This window comes from Corticium candelabrum, chromosome 19 (assembly GCF_963422355.1).
Source record: "Corticium candelabrum chromosome 19, ooCorCand1.1, whole genome shotgun sequence".
Taxonomy (NCBI): domain Eukaryota; kingdom Metazoa; phylum Porifera; class Homoscleromorpha; order Homosclerophorida; family Plakinidae; genus Corticium; species Corticium candelabrum.
Window position 1 is genome coordinate 2,599,049 of NC_085103.1, and position 18,238 is coordinate 2,617,286.

Here is an 18,238-nt window from a genome sequence, read left to right on the forward strand (position 1 = left end):
TTGCAGACTTTTTTACACAATCTGGCAATGAGAGCTCTAGACGGTCTATTTTTTTAACAGGGGAGGTTGAAAGTATAATGCGGGAACTGAAAACGGAAGTTGCGTCATTTCTCTATTCACTAGATATGCGTGGAATTTTCCACATTTAGCTTCGATTTATACCATCGTCGTCGTCTAAAGGGTCAAACGGGGTCCTTCGCAGAGTTGTAGTCTTTTCTAGCTCTCACGGGGTGCGGTGCATTGTAGCTTGGAACTATGCATGAATATGAACTATGAACCCTTAACGTGACGTCATCATATATATATATATAGTTACGTTATACTTTGGCTACGTGTCTAGAACTAGTGTATTCAATTTTAGAAAGTCGGACCTTGACACACTGAGCGAGAGCTTGAACGAACCAACTCTCCTTCCGCCATACTTTCCTTGGAAAAGCTAGGGTCTGTACAAGAGAAGTTCCTTTGAAACCGCTGTGGTGTGTTAAATAAATTATGCTTGTGTAAATTAATTATTATTTTGGATTTGCTTTCTTTGATCAACCAGGTCTGTTTATTTGCGCACGAGGCCTGGGTATAAGGCCAGGTGGCAGAGAACTGGCTGGAGCTGTACAGATAGAGACACATGGCTCTGAGTACGGCTGTGCTGATCGAGCCTCAGAGCATTATATAGAAGCTTAGCTGAGCCTGGTAGGCTCGTGCCCAGTACCAAGAACCCATATAGGGCTCTTCCAGTGCCCAGGCCCTTCATCGTGCGCGGACGAAAACGGACGGTGACCTTCTCTTTGCCCGCGCACGAAGGCCTGGTTTACGAGGCTACTCGCTCTGGGCTCCTATGAGAGTCTACGAAACTAGAGAGACCGCAGCCATGCAGTGGAAAGAAGACTTGGAACGTACATCATTGAAACAAGATTTACCTGCGTTGGCATGCAATGATGAACTCAGCAGCAAACACAAAGTGAATAATTAGCAAGTCTAAGTACCTTTGTCGGTGACGTCAACGACATGAGACCCCATTAGTGCTGCAGCGGCAACGCAGGAACTTCAAAGGAACCACCAAACACTCTTCGGGGGGGAGCGCGAACGATTCTCTTGTGGGAGTTTCCCGTCGAGACAACCTAATTTGGAAAAAACCCGAACCGCAAATATCTCTTTGCTACTAGACTATCGTTTTGCTAAAGACTAGATTGGAAACACTGCTGGAGCCCCTACAAGCTACATGCATATTCACACTAATCTGTTCTGCATCTGCATTGTACTTACAAACTGCTGGTATGCAAACGCCATGACGTCACTAGAGATTGTGTTCGGGTGTGTTCCAGAAGATTTGGAGCCGTGGATGACGTCATTTGGTTTGACTAAACGTGACTGCCTCATTTGAACTATACACATACAATAGTCAACTCTGTTTACTGAAGTTCAGAATCCGAGTACGCATGCGTCTCTCGGCATGTACATATACTGTTGGATTATTTACTAGGAGAGACGGTAGGCTGTGGATCGTCAACCGATGGACTTAGTTGCTCAAGTGGAGGAGGTAAATGTTTTGAGAAAATTCTGGGCCCCTTTGCTTGTGTATGCAGCATATGATGTGTTTGGTATGAAGGCTCTGGCCAGACTTTATCACAACCACGACGCTGAGGAACGCCGTGCAGCGCAGAAATGGCTGCTTACGTTGCAGCATTCGCCAGAAGCGTGGCAGATGGCGTGGCTGTTGCTGCAGAACACGAAAGTACGTGACGTGCAGAAATTTAGTCTTGATAGTGCCTGCAATTGCGTTGCTAACGCTGTTACTTCTGTGTTTGTATAATGAGCCAATGTTCCGTTTCTCTTAGTTTCTGGGTCAGATAATAATTCTGTATGATCTCTATCCTCTCTATTATGTAATAGGTACTTTTTGTAGTGAGTTACATTATCAAACTGGCAACCCCACGTTGCTAATGAATTAATTGCATTAGTACATGAAACAAATTAAGATGGTTTCGGTTTCCTGTGTTACTCTTAATTTCTAAGAGATTGCTGAATTGATTATTGATTTGTCAAGGATTAGAGCTAAGGCCACTTTGTTGATGCATACTGTAAACTTGGAAATTTGTGTGAGGTTAAAAATTTCACAATTTTTGGGATTGACACATTTTACGCAAAAATAGATTTTATCCCCCCTCCCCGAATTGGTCCATGATGCAAAAAATGCAAAAATGTAATCTGCAAAAATTACTTTTTTTGTGTACATCTTGTATGTACCTACTGTACAGAATCAACTGGTGGTGTCCAAAGATATTGAGTACTAATTAATAACAATAATAACTTGTTCAAAACTGTAATAAATCTAACATTGCAGACTGTTTCATACTAGTTAAGTAATAAATCCTGCGTGGAAGGATAGTCTTTGTTGTTACAATACCCACAAAAGTTGATCAACCCAGACATGTTGCTCGTCAAACAACGGTATTGCACATGCGTAATGGAGATAATGGTGATTTCGAATGGGCATATTTTTCTATGCGGGTGCTGATGAAAAGCTATGAATCAACAAATAGTGGCCTAATAAAACTATGCATTGATAACCATGCATGGATTTCTCAAGGGTAGAAGAACATTATACTAAACTAGCATGTAGCATAATTTATTGCATTCAATGGAATCAGGGATCATCTATTTTGGGCATTTCACAAGCGTACGAAGAGTACGTCAGGTGGAGGGGGCTAGAACTTGTCGTATGCTTTTGCAAAATGTTTGTAGATGTGCATGCAGACCTGTTCTGGTGTATTCATGAGAAACGCACTAGTGATCGAAGGTGAGTTCATTATTATTAACAAAGCTGCTGGTTCTTCACAAACTGATATTAAACATTTGAACAGTATTAAATACTTTACCTTATTTCTACTCCTAGAGGACCTTCTAGAATATCCTGGTTTCTAGCTACCACATCCGAGTTTTTTGGTGTGCTTGGCATGGAGCTTGGCTTAGAAAATGTCCACCTCACTCAGTCGAGCCAAGTGGCCACTGCATTGCACAAAAAGCCAACTAGCATGTATCTACCAATGATGTGAATGTATTCATGTTTGCCAACTGTGAACGTCTTGGCCGTCCAAGATGCTGATAGGAAAGCACAAACACGTTGGAAATCTGGCAGCTTGGAGAAAAAGAAAGAATTATTTGAACGCGCACTGTTGATTAGTTGGAAAGGACCAAGAAAGCAGGGTTCCTGCATGCTTTCAACGCAGCTCAACGCTGTAGGTGCAGTTGTTCTGTTGCTGATAGAGGCTCTTGCACGATGCTGTTACAAACTGTTACAAACAGACAGGGCGATTGCTTAGTATAGTACAGTGTGTATAGGATTATACGAAACTCACTTTTTATTTGTTAAGCTATAGGCATTGCATAGCGATCTGAAATGCACAGAGATCCAGTTGCATTTCAAGAAGTATTACACTGGCTCGTTTTGTAATAATAGAGTATTGCTTGATTAAACAACAAAAGTCGTTTTATACCTTGAATTTTTACCTAACCTGAAGAAATTTCATAATTGAGGTTCAACAAATGCAAGTTCTATATACTCAACTTTCTCATGTGAATGTCGATTTCAATGTCAGTTGCAATATCACCCTTGTTGTTGAATAGTCTCACTGTTGCAGCAGATGATGTAGGGGCACACAGATACTTGACGGCCAGAGATGCTACTACTGGTCACTTTTCAGAACGTTGTTTTCACTAATTAACCCGAGACATACATGCGTCAGGAGTGCAGTAATGTGTCCAGTAGTTTGTCTGTAGATGGACGACCGGACAGTGTAGCTCATGCACTCATCACTGGTGTTAATTAATGACAGTGCCAGTCGATGTGATGATATTGCTGGTGTTAATTAGCAGTGCACTGTACCTACACCTGGCAGGCTAGTCACTCTTGTCATTACATGTGAAGTAGCTATTCTGTGTTGCTGCTGGTCAAACTCAATCAGCAGCCTAGAGTTTAGCACTTCAGCACTTCACTATTTATAGAAGTTGATTGCCGAGGCTGGTTAGGCTCTTTTAGGTGTGCCAAAATTGCACAGGTTCTGGTTGAGTGAATTTCCAGTTGTTTTTATATTTATTATTTTGAAGCTCTGAATTTTTTCATTTTTGTTAGGTACACAGATTATGGCTTTTACTCTAGGATTCTGAATAAACATTCTGTTCTTGCATTGTCTGTCGTTGCTCAATGCTGACAAGTCAGTAGCTTAGCAAAGACATCTGGACAGAAAGACATGTATGAATATGTGGAATTAGTAGAACTAAAATATATGGTAGTGGGTGTGACTTTTAGTGGGTGTGACTTAAGTGGGTGTAAACTTCCTGTCCAGTTAGGGACATTCCCTAGATATATTTCAGTCTGGTTTCATCTAGTACAACTGACGCAAATGTGGTTTGATAAAGGCAAAACAATAGTTAAGGTTAATTAATTAAGAGGAATAATGTAATGGGAAACTTTATTGTGGCATTCTCCTGCTGCCAGCCCCCTGTGAGTATCAGTAAAACCTGTGAGAGCTGAATTCCCCAGGTGTTAGACCTTGCCACCTTCTGTGGAACAAGTTATGTCCAGTTTTTAACTCTGTCCTCTCCTGCTTCTAGACAATGATGACGTAAGCCACACATTGTGTTGGGGTTTGTCCCAATGGATAGCTATCCAAGAGGTATACCACAGGTTTGCTAGCTACTACTGTACTGTTAATACTTGTGGTACATACAGTACATGGTTTGTCTATTTAGGTTAGTGTTTACTGAAGCAGCAGTTTACATTTCTTCTCTTGCATAGTGTTCTACTAAGACACTTTAATATAGGGCTTTTGTTACCTCTTCTGGTCTTCTGGAAGAGGCTAAAAGAGTTACACGATCTCTTCGGGTCATTTCTTTACTGCTGCTTCTTCTGAAAGTGTTGGAATAGTCCAAAGTCTCTTCTGGCTTTTGTAGCCAAAATATGGAAGACCAGAAGAAAGAGGTCACATGACTTCTGAGCCATTCACATGTAATGAACAGTCGTGCAGTTTGCATAACTAGGAGGACATTTGACTCTCGGTAGCTTGTTGTGCTATACAATATTATCTACCACTTTTACGGCTATGTCTTACTGCAAGTGTTCAAGGTTTTTGAGATTCTCTTCTAAACGTTTATGTATTTGCTTTTCCTGATGGCTACTGCCTATGATCTAGCTCTTTTATCACTTGCTGATGCCTTAAGTTCTAGAATGCCAGAAGAAGTAACATAATTCATCCCTCTTCTGACAACTACTGTCTGTCTGCTATATCAAGTCATCAGTGTAGATTGTTTGGTTTCTTTACTTGAATTCTAGCTGCAAATCTACATATTATGATGTTGCAATGATTATGGAACAGGCAGATTTGAATAAAGAGCACACATTACTGATATTGGTTAATGGTGTTAGATGTCACAGACATGATTTAAAGGGGAACTCCAACAGAAATACAACCTGATCTCAAAATATAGGGTTTATCGTGAAACTTCGTGCTGCGCTACTTTCAGGCAAACATTCGCTTTGGTAGCAGAGCATGCGCCAGGCTCATATGTCATTGGCGCTAAGCTCCGCCTACACCAAATGAATTGCCTGCCTAGCTCAGTTATCTTGCTAGCAAACTACACAGAAACTAAACAGGAATGGTAAGTATAGAGGGATCTTGTGTTTCTCGAGGTTTCTCGAACAGAACATCTATGCTTCCTTGACATACTTGAACCTTGTGTGTGTTTCTTCTTGTAGATCAATAGAACGAAGGGTAACGCTAATTACCGTTGAGTTTTATTGCGCTAGCCTTATCTTCTGTGAGAGGAGAGGGTCAAGTCTGCTGGGAGAAAACAGCCTTTAGCATCCTACTTTCGTTGCAGAGAGCCCTTCTAAGGCCTTAAAAATGGAAGATCTCTCTATAGTTACCATTCCCATTTAGTCTTTTGTAGTTTACTGGCAAGATAACTGAGCTACGCATGCAATTCATTTGGTGTGGGCGGAGCTTAGCACCAATGGCGTATCAACCCGGTGCATGCTTTGTAAGTAACCCGCGTTTTCTCTGCTACCAAAGTGATTGTTAACCTGAAAGTAGCATAGCACGAAGTTTCACGATAATGTCTACATTTTGAGATCAGGTTGTATTTCCTTTGGAGTTCCCCTTTAAGCTATGAGCCTAAGATGAAGGTACCACTGTGGGTAGTGTCTTTACTCGATGATTAGCCTTTTCTAAGGAAAGATCTCCCACTTATGGCATGTCTGTTTGTCCTTTTGTGAGCTACAGAGAGTGCAGACCATTAAACATACATACCAGAGACTTTGAAACATTAGAGTTTTGTTTTTCTTTTTACAAAAGATTTGGACAAGTTCGTATGGTGTTGTGACACTATTGTTGTCATGCTTTGCAATTTAGGTTTTAGGACTTTAGAATCACCATTGTAAACTCCAATGACATGGATTTTAAAACAGCAAAGAGCTTTGGGTTTCCTTTTAATTTTTTTAACAGAGCTTGGTTATGTTGATGCCATGAAGTTTCATGGCTTATTGTGTCTTTGAAGTTTGTTTTTTTTTGATTTTTTATGTTTGCAGTCATGTACACTTAGTTCTCAGTAATGAAAGTGGCTGTTATAGGCTTTGATATTTTGCAATTGGTGAATGCATTGCTGATGTCTTGATTTTAGGCTGTTGAGGCTCACTTTTATGCAGCAGCCACTCTAGCTGTCAAGATACACAGATATTGGTCTGTTGACTTGTCTGCTTAATTTATTAATTCTCTGTTGCAAAATTACTATATATTTATAGGAATGAAGTAGTACCAGATGACTTTGAAAGTCTGCGTCTCCGTTTGTTCAAATATGTTATTGAATATGCTCAAGCTGATGGTGTGAAGATGGTGATTAGCAAACTATGTGTTGCTGTAAGTGTACTGATTGGCTCTTATGTTATGTGTTATGCTTGTCTTGTTGACTACTTCAACTGTTTAATTTAAATTAATATATTAGCTGTGTTCGTCGAGTTTGCAGTCTGTTAATTAAAGAATGGTCATTAATGGTCATTTTGATATATACAGTATTTGTTGGAAGTCTCATCTTTGCATGCATGTCGTTTTTGACATGATGCCAGGATGCCTATTAATGCTATAGCAAATGTGGTGTGTGTGTGTGTGTGTGTGTGTGTGTGTGTGTGTGTGTGTGTGTGTGTGTGTGTGTGTGCACATATGTGTTTGTGCATGTGTGTGGACATATGTGTTTGTGCGTGTGTGTGTGCGTGTGTGTGTGTGTGTGTGTGTGTGTGTGTGTGTGCGTGCATGCGTGCACACTTAGTAACATTCGTTATGTGTGCAGCTTGCACTTCTTCTTTTGAATGGGGCTCCTCATCAATGGCCTGCCTCTGTACAGAGTGCTGTTGCAACTTTTAATCAGTATACTCAGGTATGCAACAGCATTGTCTGCTTGATGACATTATTCACTATGATTGTGTTCTTCATAGATGAGTGAGAAGATTCGATCTGCTCAACTTGAATTTCTCACTGTTTTACCAGAAGAGGTTAGTGGCATTGCATTGTGGCATAATGACAAGAGTGTAGTACCACGTGTGATAGAGTGCCAGGGCTTAATTAATTTTAATTGATAATTGATAGTCTGCTTTAACTGCATTGCCAGTTATGCTTGTGTTTACAGGTCTTTTTATAGATTTAGTTTGTTGTACTATAATGTACGTCTCAGCTAAATTGATGTTTGTCGTAATTCGTAGCAACAACTAATTGCTAAGATGTTGAGAATAATGTGTAGCTTACTGTGTTTGTGTAGTTCCACACACATATGCATCTGTCAGGCTCAAAGAAGGTTGCCGTACGACGAGAGTTAGAAAATGGAGCCGCAACAGGTGCACACTTATCATTGTTTAGTCGTTTTTGTTTTATTAAATGCCTTGTTTAGTTTTTTCTTTAATCGAATCATTGCTTCAGGATCAGTCGTTGTCTTCTCTTCACGTATTGGTATGATTGTGGATATATTATGCACTATAGAATTTCATTGCCTGGTATCTCAGTAAATGTTACTCTGCAATTAAGCCAGTTACATAGTCAAACACAACTGAAGAGGAATTCACACTAACACAATCTCACAGTCACATAGTTCTATATTTTGAAGCATACATTACGTACAGTATCATACTGTACATTATGCACTATTTGAGTGTATGCTAATAGTCAGAATAATTATTGGTATTATTTATTTACGTGACTTGACATTGCATTTTTTGTAGTGTCTTCGGTGTCTAAAGAGTTGGATTCAGTTTGGCATTCCAATGGTCAAGGTGGAGACGTTTCTGCCTGCTCTATATAATTGTCTGGGAGACAATAACCTTTGTGAAGTTGCAATTGAGTGTCTTGTGGAGATGGCTTCACATCCTAGCAGCACACTTTATCCTCTTTCTATTCGTAAATTAATTAGTCTGACGGTTCAGTTGGCTCCAGAACTGGAGAGGTTGAAACAGGAATGTGATGTTGATGGATGTGATTGCATTGCTCGGATTGTTGTGGCACTTGTTGAAAATCACATAAGTTTGATAACAAAATCGAACTCAGAGAATGAGAAGAAAGAAGCAGTTCAGCTCATGAAATTGTTGCTGGTCAGTCACACACAACCATGTATAATTGGAATAGTATGCATACCTGACGTTTGAGTGTGATGGGTCATATCGCAGCATTAAAATCAAATCATTCATTTCATGTACCCAGGAAAAGAGCATGCACAAACTACTCTCCTGAATTAGTAGAGGCAATAGTCAAGTTGATATTGGTATCTGGTGTATGAATGTGTGCAGAGTTCGTAACAAGCCACAGAGCCAGCACATACTACTTGCTATGCACACAGATATCACAAGAGGTCCAGCATCTATTAAGTGAAGAGTAGAGGCTGCTATGGCTCCTTTTTGTAGACGTATGTACATAGGTGTATATATATATGTTAGGAACTGTTACATATGAGTTAGTCAACAATCTTAGTTTAGTTTGGTTTGAACAGATTTTTTTTGTCTTAATTAAGTCTGCTTGAAATTACGTTTTTCTTGAAATTTTGGTTTAGGGAATGCTAAACATGCCAACAGTTTGTCCTAATGAAATATTTTTTTCATTGAAATGGTAGTTTGAGGATACTGTTTGTGTGCTGTGCATAATAGATGTACCCATTGTAGGTAAGCTTTTCAAGTAGAATGCCGTCTTTCTTAATTAAACTCTGCTAGTACTACATACCGCATGGAACTTACACCACTTTTGTAATTTTGAACAGAATGTAACTGCAATTGGTTGACACGTATGCTTTTCTCGTGCATAAATTCAGAAGAAAGAGCACAAGCCAGCTGTCTGGCAAAACATTAATTTTGCTTATGTAGTTAGTCAGTCCGTTGCCTACACTAGCTTTTAACCACTTGTAAAGTTAGACCTGCAGTGGTCACGATTGTCACACTTATTTGTAGAAACCAGTGACCTTTGTGCTCAATACAGAGTTTTTATAACTTGTATGGTAGAGTATTAATTACTTCTTTAACAGGTAGTCACTAAGTGCTACAGCCTACTGCAGTGTAGGAGATGGTTGACTATCAGAGCATGAATGATATATTTCTCAGTGTATCATGATGTGAATCTAATCTTCAGTTGTAATGGCCGTGGAGAACGTACTACAGAAATTTCCGATGAGTTCTAGTCTAGGAACAGCATTGCTAGTAATGGTAAATTAAGCTTGTATTTTTTCATTTTTAGGAAGTGACTGCTATGCCTGGCCATTATCCTGCAGATGAAACTGTCAGTGAAATGACATATAACTGTTGGTATCTTTTTATTGTGAGTTACCTTACTGATGCATGTCTATATATCCCTACAGTACGTGTGCATACTTGTTTGTGTTGTAGGACAACTTAAGTAGTCAGAAGCCAGAGATGATGGAACAGATAATGACTCTGTTTGGAAATATTTTGATGTCGCTTTTTGGGGTTTGTAAATCATTGTGTTTACCTTTGTTTAACCATGAGGTGGAGTAGTTTTTACAGTTACTGTTGTAACAACACTTGGCTAATTGGCTATCTGTCTGCAGCTGTCTTGCCTGATTAATTTTGTACTTGTACATTTAGTTTTGCCTTCAGTTTTGTGTTCTTGGCGTCATAGACTTTTGTTCTCAGTTTTGTTTTGTTTATGTTGTACTGATGTCTACAATATGACTAATTGTGTTTCCGCATTGTCTGAGGTAGTGTCCTGTTTGACATAAGATATTGTGCCAAACATGAATTTACGTCTCTCTATAATTTTTAAGCTTTCTGTTTGTTATAGTTTCTTAAATTACTTTGTCTCATATTTAGGTTCTTCTGAAGAAAGTTGAATTTCCTGCAGATTCAGAGAAGCAACTCTGGAATAATGGTAATTTACAAACGATACGATAGAGTGCTATTGTGGTAGGTACTGGTAATACTTAGATCTTATCCATTCTGTTTACAGAGGAACTTGAACAGTTGAGATGCTACAGAGAAGACGTTGGAGACACTGCTGTCAGTGTGTTCTATTAATGGTTTGGGTGTATATGTACATGTGTGATGTATCGTTATGTTTTGGTTAGTTATACCTCCATGGTTTGATGGGGACATGTATTACAAGAGAATTACATGAGGTATTTGAGAGACAATTGGAAGAACATTTTTCTTCATGGCAGGTATACTATATGTGTAGATTTACTGTATTACCTCGCATAGAACGGCATGCCGTTATGGAACGAATTTTACCAGGGTGCCATTATACCTCGAGGTACAACGGCATGCCGTTTTAAATGAGGAATTACCAGCGCCTCATGTTGCACATCCAACAAAATCTAATATCTTTCTTAACTAAGCGGTACTACTAACTACTACTAAGTCTTCAAGAACCTGCCATGTATAGAGATTACCGGTAAGGACTAATCAGTTTCTACTTCTTCGTGTTCCTCATCATCATCACTGTCATGATCTGTCAAACCTGATGGTTTGTCATCTACTAATGGTTTTTCGCAAGTAGCTGTTTTATCTGTCATCAATGCGTTAGTTTGACACATGTCTCCTCCATTACTGCAATATTAATATCAAAAGATAGGCCTCGTATTACTGTGACTACCGCACCTCGCTTTATAACGGCACTTCACCCTATAACGGCATGCCGTTATAGATCCCAGCTGGAGTTGTAGCGGATTCTGGTAAAATTTGCTTATAACGGCATGCCGTTCTATGCCAGGTAATACGGTAATAGTGTAAGTATGTCTGTGAATGAGGTACTGTATTACTCACGTTTGCTACAACTGTCACATGTTACTGCAAGTGCTACAAGTATCTAACCATTAATTTGCATGTAGGGTTTGGAGGCAACTTTGTATCTTCTACGATCAATATCGGAGAACATAACTACTGACGAAGATGCTCATGTCTCTGCCATTATTTCTAGACTTGACAAGTTACCACATCACTCAAAACTGAAATATCGATGTATGCTTCTTATCGGTAAGAATGTAAACTAGTATGGAGACAGAGTATGAGTTGCTAACTGTGTGAAGTAGACGTATGTCCTATTCTGTTACATTTATGTGTACATAGGCAGCTTTTCTGTGTAGATGGTGTGGTTACATTTTGTCATTTTGGTATTGGGTTTGGGGATCTTCTGGTATTCTTACTACAACATTCTGATGCATTACATGGATTTCTCAGTTAACTGCTACAAGCACTTTGTTTTATACTTAGATTGTAGTTTTCATGACTATCTATTTATGTGCCAGATGTGTATCGCATGGAAGCTTATATTTGCTTTCTTTGTATCTGCAGGATCATACTCCGAATGGTTGTCTATTCATGAGGAGTTGCTGCAAGGTGTTCTTTGTTTGTTACTCTCTGGTTTGTCTGATCGAGAAGTAGCACCTGCAGCAGCTATTGCCTTGAGAGATGTTGGTGAAGTTTGTGGTAAACAATTGACATGTCGTTTACCAGAGTTGCTGCCAATATGCCAGGTTTAGTACAGTTTGTATACCTTGTTTTTGCAGTAGTTGATGTTATTCTTTGTATTGCATGCCCAGCTATTAGCCCACCTGTTGTCTCTGAGTACCTGCATGTGTGGTTTGTCTGTCTAACTATTCGTCTTCCACTGTTAGATATTTGCTTTGCCGTTTGTCGTACTACATGTGTGTCATTACTGTAATGAGTTGGTGCTTATATCTTATATATTCCTTTGCTTAATTAAAGGACGCCCTTTGTGGGAATGCTATTGAACTACGGGAATGTGTTCGATTGCTTGAAAGTGTCGTCTTCATTATGTCAAATCTTAGCATTGAAAGCATCATACCTTATCTGGAGTTGCTGTTTGCTCCACGTGCTCGTACTTTAAGTGCTCTTGCTGAGGCTCAACCTGTAAGCAAATGTGCTGAATGAAGAGCCGGTTCTTGAAGTGATGTGACTGCTTACTAGGACCAGTCTTTGAAACCTATTCTTCAGAAAGAACTTCGTTTGTTGTCTGCAGTTTGTCGTACTTTGGACCCTGATGTGAAAACAGGAGAGCAACATCCGGTACTTACATTTATTGTCATTAGCGTTGATTTGTTAATTCAATTTGTGATTGCAGTAATTTTTAGTAATAATGGTGTTAGTGATCCTGTTAAACATGTGTGTTAGCATCAGATTAGAAATAGATGTATTTGTTTTCTGTCACAGTTTAGTTGTATGTGCAGAACCATAATTTTGTTAATGAAGAGTATTGTGGGGAAGTCTATGCTCAACTGTTTCCTGAAGAGATTTTTTAATAGCGCATGATATAGAATGTTTGGATAAACAGCAAGTTATCGTATCAACTTGAAATGCTTGTCGAGAAAGACGACGATGGCATTGTGAGAGAGGGACCATTTTTGACGCCACATGTGCTAGAGGGAGCAATGATGCTAAGAAATTGAGAGAATACAGTAGGCTCATTCATGTTGCAACTGAGATGTAGTGAACTTAGGGTTACTTGAAGGTACTTGAATGGTAAATCAGCTTTTTGTTCTATTGGTTTGCATTACCAGCTTTCATGTGCTTTGAAGGTGCTATAGTAGACACAACTGTGTTGTAGGACATCATTTGAAGTTACCACAACTGGTAGGCATTTGAAACAGGAGTGCTTTTGAAGAGCATCTAAATTTTTGAAAATCAAGTCTTCTGTCAGTGTGGAAAGAACAGTAGGACATAGGACAATGTCCCACCGAATGTGTTGTTTGTCCAACCGAATATTGCACCAGTGTTAGGACAGAACATCCACCTGTAGGCATCAGTTTGTCTGAGCCAAAATAATTCTCTATTTTCAAACTGTCTGTTCAGTTGATATTGATTTAATATAGCAGCAGAATTTGCCATAATCATGCCTAATAATGATAGTAACTCTAAATGATATGGTATGACTGTGTTGGTATGTATAGTAGTCCCAATACCATAAAGTGTGTTGTTGGTGGAAGTGATCTAAATGACAATCATCAGCGCTTTATTTGGCTGGCTGTAAATGTGGTTGGTTGACTAATACAAAGGTCTAGCTGCTACTTCTATGTAATTAAATGTCATCACTATGTTCTACATTGTGCATTGTTACACATTTTATTATTTTTGCACTTTAGTTGTAACATTTATGATATGTGCTTTGATGTGTTACAGACAGTCACTCTTTTGTCTCAAGTATCCCAGTCAATTCAAACACTTATTCTTCAATTTCAGTGGGATTCAGAGACAGTAGATGTGAGAAAAGCATGTGTCCTTCCTATTCATTGAAGTTTTATTGTTTTTTTGTGCAGTATTTCTGTGGCTGCCTATCAGGTGCCATACGTATAACTCAAACTTACTATGCACCTCTGGTTGACTGGACAGCAAGTATCTTGTTTCAACTCTTCTCGGCCTGTCACAATCCTCTCTTGCTGGACGTTGGAGCTCAGGTGTAGATATCTGTTGTGAATTACGTAGTTGAAATTTGTTGACATGCTTGTGTTTTGGCATGTAGCTTGTTAGAATGTTTGGAAAAGACGAAGCACAGTTCAACTCTATTTGTATTCTTGTAAACCAGATGGTTCTCGTATGCTTCAGACTTTTTGAAATCAGTAAGAATTTGTTGTGGCTCATTTGTATATTTACTGGCAAATTATTTAACTTAGAGCATCTCTACAAAAGTGCAGATGCTTTAAGTAAGGACTGATTTGAGACTTACTTCAATGCCCTGTTGTTTGTATTAGGCTGTATTGTAATAACTTTGTTTCATTGTGTCATTGTGTTTTACATGTATGTTGCCTTACAGGTCTTCATGATCATACAGATGTTGTACAGAAATTTATGAACTTCCTTACATCAGTAAGGAATAGGAGTAACCGTTAGTTGCATGATACTTCAATTTTGTATCCAGGCATATCTGGAGACATAAGTTAGAGTATTCTGATTGTGGTTTGTGTCTTGTGTTTATTGGAATTTTAGTGTTTACTGAGTCAGTTGGTAGTATGGCTTGCATAGTCTACACATTTATTTTAACAGCATTGTTCCAATTTTTTTAAGTGATTTCTATGTAGCTTAAGTTTCTTGTCATTTTTAGGTTTTCATTACAGTGTCGTTTTTATCTTTTGCAGGTGGGGAAATCTGCTAATTTTCTTGGTGGCAAATTAGATCAAATGTCAAGAGTATTTTCTTGTGGTAGGTGTAGCTCATACTTATTTTGGTGCATTTATTGTTTATTCATTCGCTTGGTTTAGGAATTGCAGCTTTGGCATTACCTGAGACTGCTACTGTCAAGGCAGCATGCTCTTTTGTGGTACAATCAAATGTTAAGATAGTGTTCAGTCATGTAGACTGGTGTGTTGCTATTAGTGTGAGTGTATCAAACAGGCTGGAATGGCTGAGGATGTTTTGTATATTATCAAAGATAAGTGTATGGATCTTCTTACGTGCATTTTCAAGGTAGAGATTTCATGTCTGCCATGAGTTAGCTAAATAACCAACCAGCGATGCTTGCATTCTGCTTTAGGCTATTGGTGGGAGTGTTCCACGTCAACTGTTGGACCCAATGTCAGACGTCATTCTTGCAATGAACAGACATTGTAGAGAGTTTCTAATGATGGGATTAATGGTTAGTATCTGATTTGGAATATTTAGCATGCCACATGGCACATGACATGTTTCGTATATATTGCAGACTATGGTAAGACATGACGGATTTCCATCAACCAATGTCACAGCAGTTGCAAAAGAGAATTTTGCGAAGCGTGTGTTAAGGTATGTATATGTTGGTTAATATTACTATTAACTGTTGTTGCCACGATTAAGCACATACCTACATTGAACTCTCTGTGGTTTATGTAGTAAATACTTTCTTCCAGGCTAGAGTAAAGAGAATTAGTTACAGCACCTTCATTTTGTACTCAAGCATGAGATTTTGTTAGCTGCAGCAAACTCTGGGAGAGTTCTGAAACATTTAAGGCAGTAAGGATTTAGTTTGCAAAGTCCAGGTGTGTCACTGGTCCTCCATAGTAGTGGTGATTGCTGCTGTGGTTATGAACTAAGCCAAGACCTTGTCAATTGTTCAGATGGTTGTACCTACTCATAGTGGCAGCATTGTCCACCCAGTACTGTTGGGCAGTCTTAAATTCCAATATTGCACCTGTACCTTCCATAACTTAGTAGCGATGACATAAACCCGTTTATCAAAATGGTGGATTGTCAAACCAATGTTGTCTTTGTAATCGTCTTATGTCCTTGCAAAAGCAGGATTTCACTTCCATAGTTGTGCTTTTCACTCAACAAATAATCATTCGCATGTCAGACATTATCAACCCCACTATTTTGCTGTGCATCATGTATTATGCAATTAACTTAATTTCTTAGTCTCAAATGCTGAGGGCTTGGCTTGTAAATAGAAATTAGAGACCCTGGTTGATTACTTGAGCATTTGGTTGCTATTTGCTGTTTTGTTGCAGGGAAGGAGTTAACAAAAAGCGTTTACAAGAAATTGTTCAGGAATTCTATCTTTTGTGTCGAGGGCTCATCTGAAGGTGGAGCAATACGTAAAAATGTGTACAAATACAAGAGAACTAGTGAAGAACAGTAGCCAGTTGTTAAATGTAAATAGGGTGAACAAATTTACCATAGCACAGTAACATCATTTTGAAATTTCTATTGCGAGCACACTTTTGAGATATAACCTTGATGGTGTTATACTGCAGTAAAATGGAAATTATAGTTGATACACATTTGACCACAACTTGTGTAGTAGATGTAAAGGTAGTCCTCTTGCACATAAAGGGCAAACCAGTTTCAATAGATGCAGACAAACATCAGCATAGTGTAGTGGCAGTTATGGTTTGGTCGCTATACCAAGTTGTAACTATCCATTGACTTGAACTAATGTAATCCACATCAGGTCAGGTTGCATATGAAATATTGAATTCTTGATTATTTATTGTCTTTTGTTAGTACATAATCAAGACACGTAACTACATGTACAATTTACACACACACACACACACACACACACACACACACACACACACACACACACACACACACACACACACACACACACACACACACACACACACACACACACACACACACACACACACACCACCACCACCACCACCACCACCACCACCACACCACAACTAAACATGGGTATTTGTTGAATTGTTTGCTCAGATGAACATCGGTCAACATAGCTTCACTTCAGAATCTGTCACATTATATAGTGTATGGAGTACATGGCATACACAAAAATTGCCATGCCTATACACACATATGTATGTAAAAGATTGGCTCACAACCATTCAGCCAGTTAAATAACAAGGCAAGTCTAACTCGCAAATTTTGCAAGCTACACAAAATATGATACTACTCCATGTCAACAACAAATTGGACATTAAAAATCAGTGACTTCGGTGTTGTCGCATCAGCGACCACCAGTTCATGCCCATCTTCAATTCCCAGCTCTTTCAAACTCTTTTTTAGATTATCTTTTGTTGCCTGTCTGATACTCTCTACCGACTGCATGTATAGTGTCTTACTCTTGCCACTCACCATGGCAGTAATCCCAGGTGCCCGCATCTGATATGCAGCACTGTCGGTCAAATACGTAACAACGTCTTGAAGAGTGACAGAATCATGGAATCTCAACAGCTGAGGTTTACTGCTACATGCAAGACAATCTTCTTTCCTCTCTGCCTCGTAGCTGTACGTATAAATACCCTCTGCGTCATTGAACACCATGTAATTATTCAATGGTAGACAGCAACTTGTTGCAATCTTGAAAACTTCGTTTGCACATGTAGCTGCAATAACTGCATTTGTAGAGGCAACTGCTGGGATAATATTTTTCACAACACCTTGAGTAAGACGATATGTGACTCCATGGATGTTATATGCCTTTGCTCGTTCTTGAGCTTTATCAAATAGCCATTGGATGTGAACAGGGTCGTCGCCATCGATTGGCTTTCCATCACCAAATGGCTTTTCTTGTGGCCACAAAAGAACCTTAGCATATTCAATACAATGCTCTGGTAGACGAGGGGTGTGAGCCACTGTACACATGGGATACACAACTTGTGGAGGATACAGTTCGATAGTACAATCAATACAAGCTGTCATTCCAGGGAGGATAACTCGTGCATTGCCTTTGAATCCTTCCGTGCCACCATCAACCAACGGAATAATTGAGGATGGATCCAGTTCTCTGGAATCCGGGTCATACCTAAGAAGACTTATCAACATTCCATTGATCCATCTCCTAGCAATGATGGCATCAAGCCCACACACAACCACGTGGAACTTAGAATAAAAATTCTGTCCAAAATCCTGAATCCTAGCAAAATGAGGCGTCACCACAGCGCCAGGAATTCTCCTCTCAACGAATGCAGACGCAACGTCAGCTTTGCTCTTTCCCACGTCGTCACGTCGAAAGAGAAACTGACGATTTAAGTTTGACACGTCGATTGTGTCCATGTCAATAACGTCTAATTTCCAGAAGCCCATAAGAGCCAAGTCTTTCAGTAATTCACATCCTAAGCCTCCAGCGCCTACCACAAGTATGCGACATGTGTCTCTCATGAAACCTAAGGTTTCCGAACTTGGTTCAAATTCAGGATGAGCGAGTGGACCACCTCGTGTCAACAAACGCAAAACATGTCCCCACTTCGCTTTTGTTTCGTCGACTTCCATCGGCTCTTCAGACATTATGACATGTAGCGTAGCGCGCAC

The 18,238-nt window shown here is 39.4% G+C and overlaps 2 protein-coding genes across 3 annotated transcripts; one reads left to right on the plus strand and one right to left on the minus strand.

The window, feature by feature from the left end:
* Positions 1 to 345: 345 nt before the first annotated feature.
* Positions 346 to 16,250, plus strand: LOC134194440 (importin-13-like). 2 transcript variants are annotated; one of them, XM_062663361.1, is made up of 29 exons: positions 346 to 476; positions 1,478 to 1,534; positions 1,604 to 1,729; positions 6,673 to 6,731; positions 6,794 to 6,908; positions 7,336 to 7,422; positions 7,481 to 7,537; positions 7,801 to 7,876; positions 7,930 to 7,988; positions 8,258 to 8,623; positions 9,753 to 9,833; positions 9,902 to 9,982; positions 10,346 to 10,403; positions 10,482 to 10,531; positions 10,600 to 10,692; positions 11,362 to 11,506; positions 11,825 to 12,006; positions 12,239 to 12,403; positions 12,461 to 12,559; positions 13,670 to 13,750; positions 13,807 to 13,944; positions 14,010 to 14,106; positions 14,301 to 14,353; positions 14,623 to 14,686; positions 14,746 to 14,804; positions 14,861 to 14,950; positions 15,018 to 15,119; positions 15,186 to 15,265; positions 15,967 to 16,250. In XM_062663361.1, the coding sequence occupies exons 2-29, from the start codon at positions 1,508 to 1,510 to the stop codon at positions 16,037 to 16,039; spliced, it is 2,763 nt and encodes a 920-aa protein (XP_062519345.1). In that variant the 5' UTR covers positions 346 to 476; positions 1,478 to 1,507; the 3' UTR covers positions 16,040 to 16,250. The 2 variants fall into 2 exon arrangements, 1 of the variants encoding a protein (XP_062519345.1); XR_009972209.1 differs by lacking the exons at positions 346 to 476; positions 14,301 to 14,353; positions 15,018 to 15,119; positions 15,186 to 15,265; positions 15,967 to 16,250 and having other exon boundaries at positions 1,350 to 1,534; positions 14,861 to 14,942.
* Positions 16,251 to 16,710: 460 nt separating this feature from the next.
* Positions 16,711 to 18,229, minus strand: LOC134194710 (NEDD8-activating enzyme E1 catalytic subunit-like). The gene has a single exon (XM_062663654.1). The coding sequence runs from the start codon at positions 18,212 to 18,214 to the stop codon at positions 16,877 to 16,879; it is 1,338 nt and encodes a 445-aa protein (XP_062519638.1). The 5' UTR covers positions 18,215 to 18,229; the 3' UTR covers positions 16,711 to 16,876.
* Between the last annotated feature and the right edge of the window lie 9 nt (positions 18,230 to 18,238).

Coding starts and splice junctions, on each gene's coding strand:
- LOC134194710 (XM_062663654.1), bottom strand. CDS start 18,214: ATGTCTGAAGAGCCGATGGAAGTCGACGAAACAAAAGCGAAGTGGGGA.
- LOC134194440 (XM_062663361.1), top strand. CDS start 1,508: ATGGACTTAGTTGCTCAAGTGGAGGAG. Junction 9,834..9,901: donor ACTGTTGGTATCTTTTTATT/GTGAGTTACCTT, acceptor TTTGTGTTGTAG/GACAACTTAAGTAGTCAGAA. Junction 13,751..13,806: donor GGGATTCAGAGACAGTAGAT/GTGAGAAAAGCA, acceptor TTTTTTGTGCAG/TATTTCTGTGGCTGCCTATC.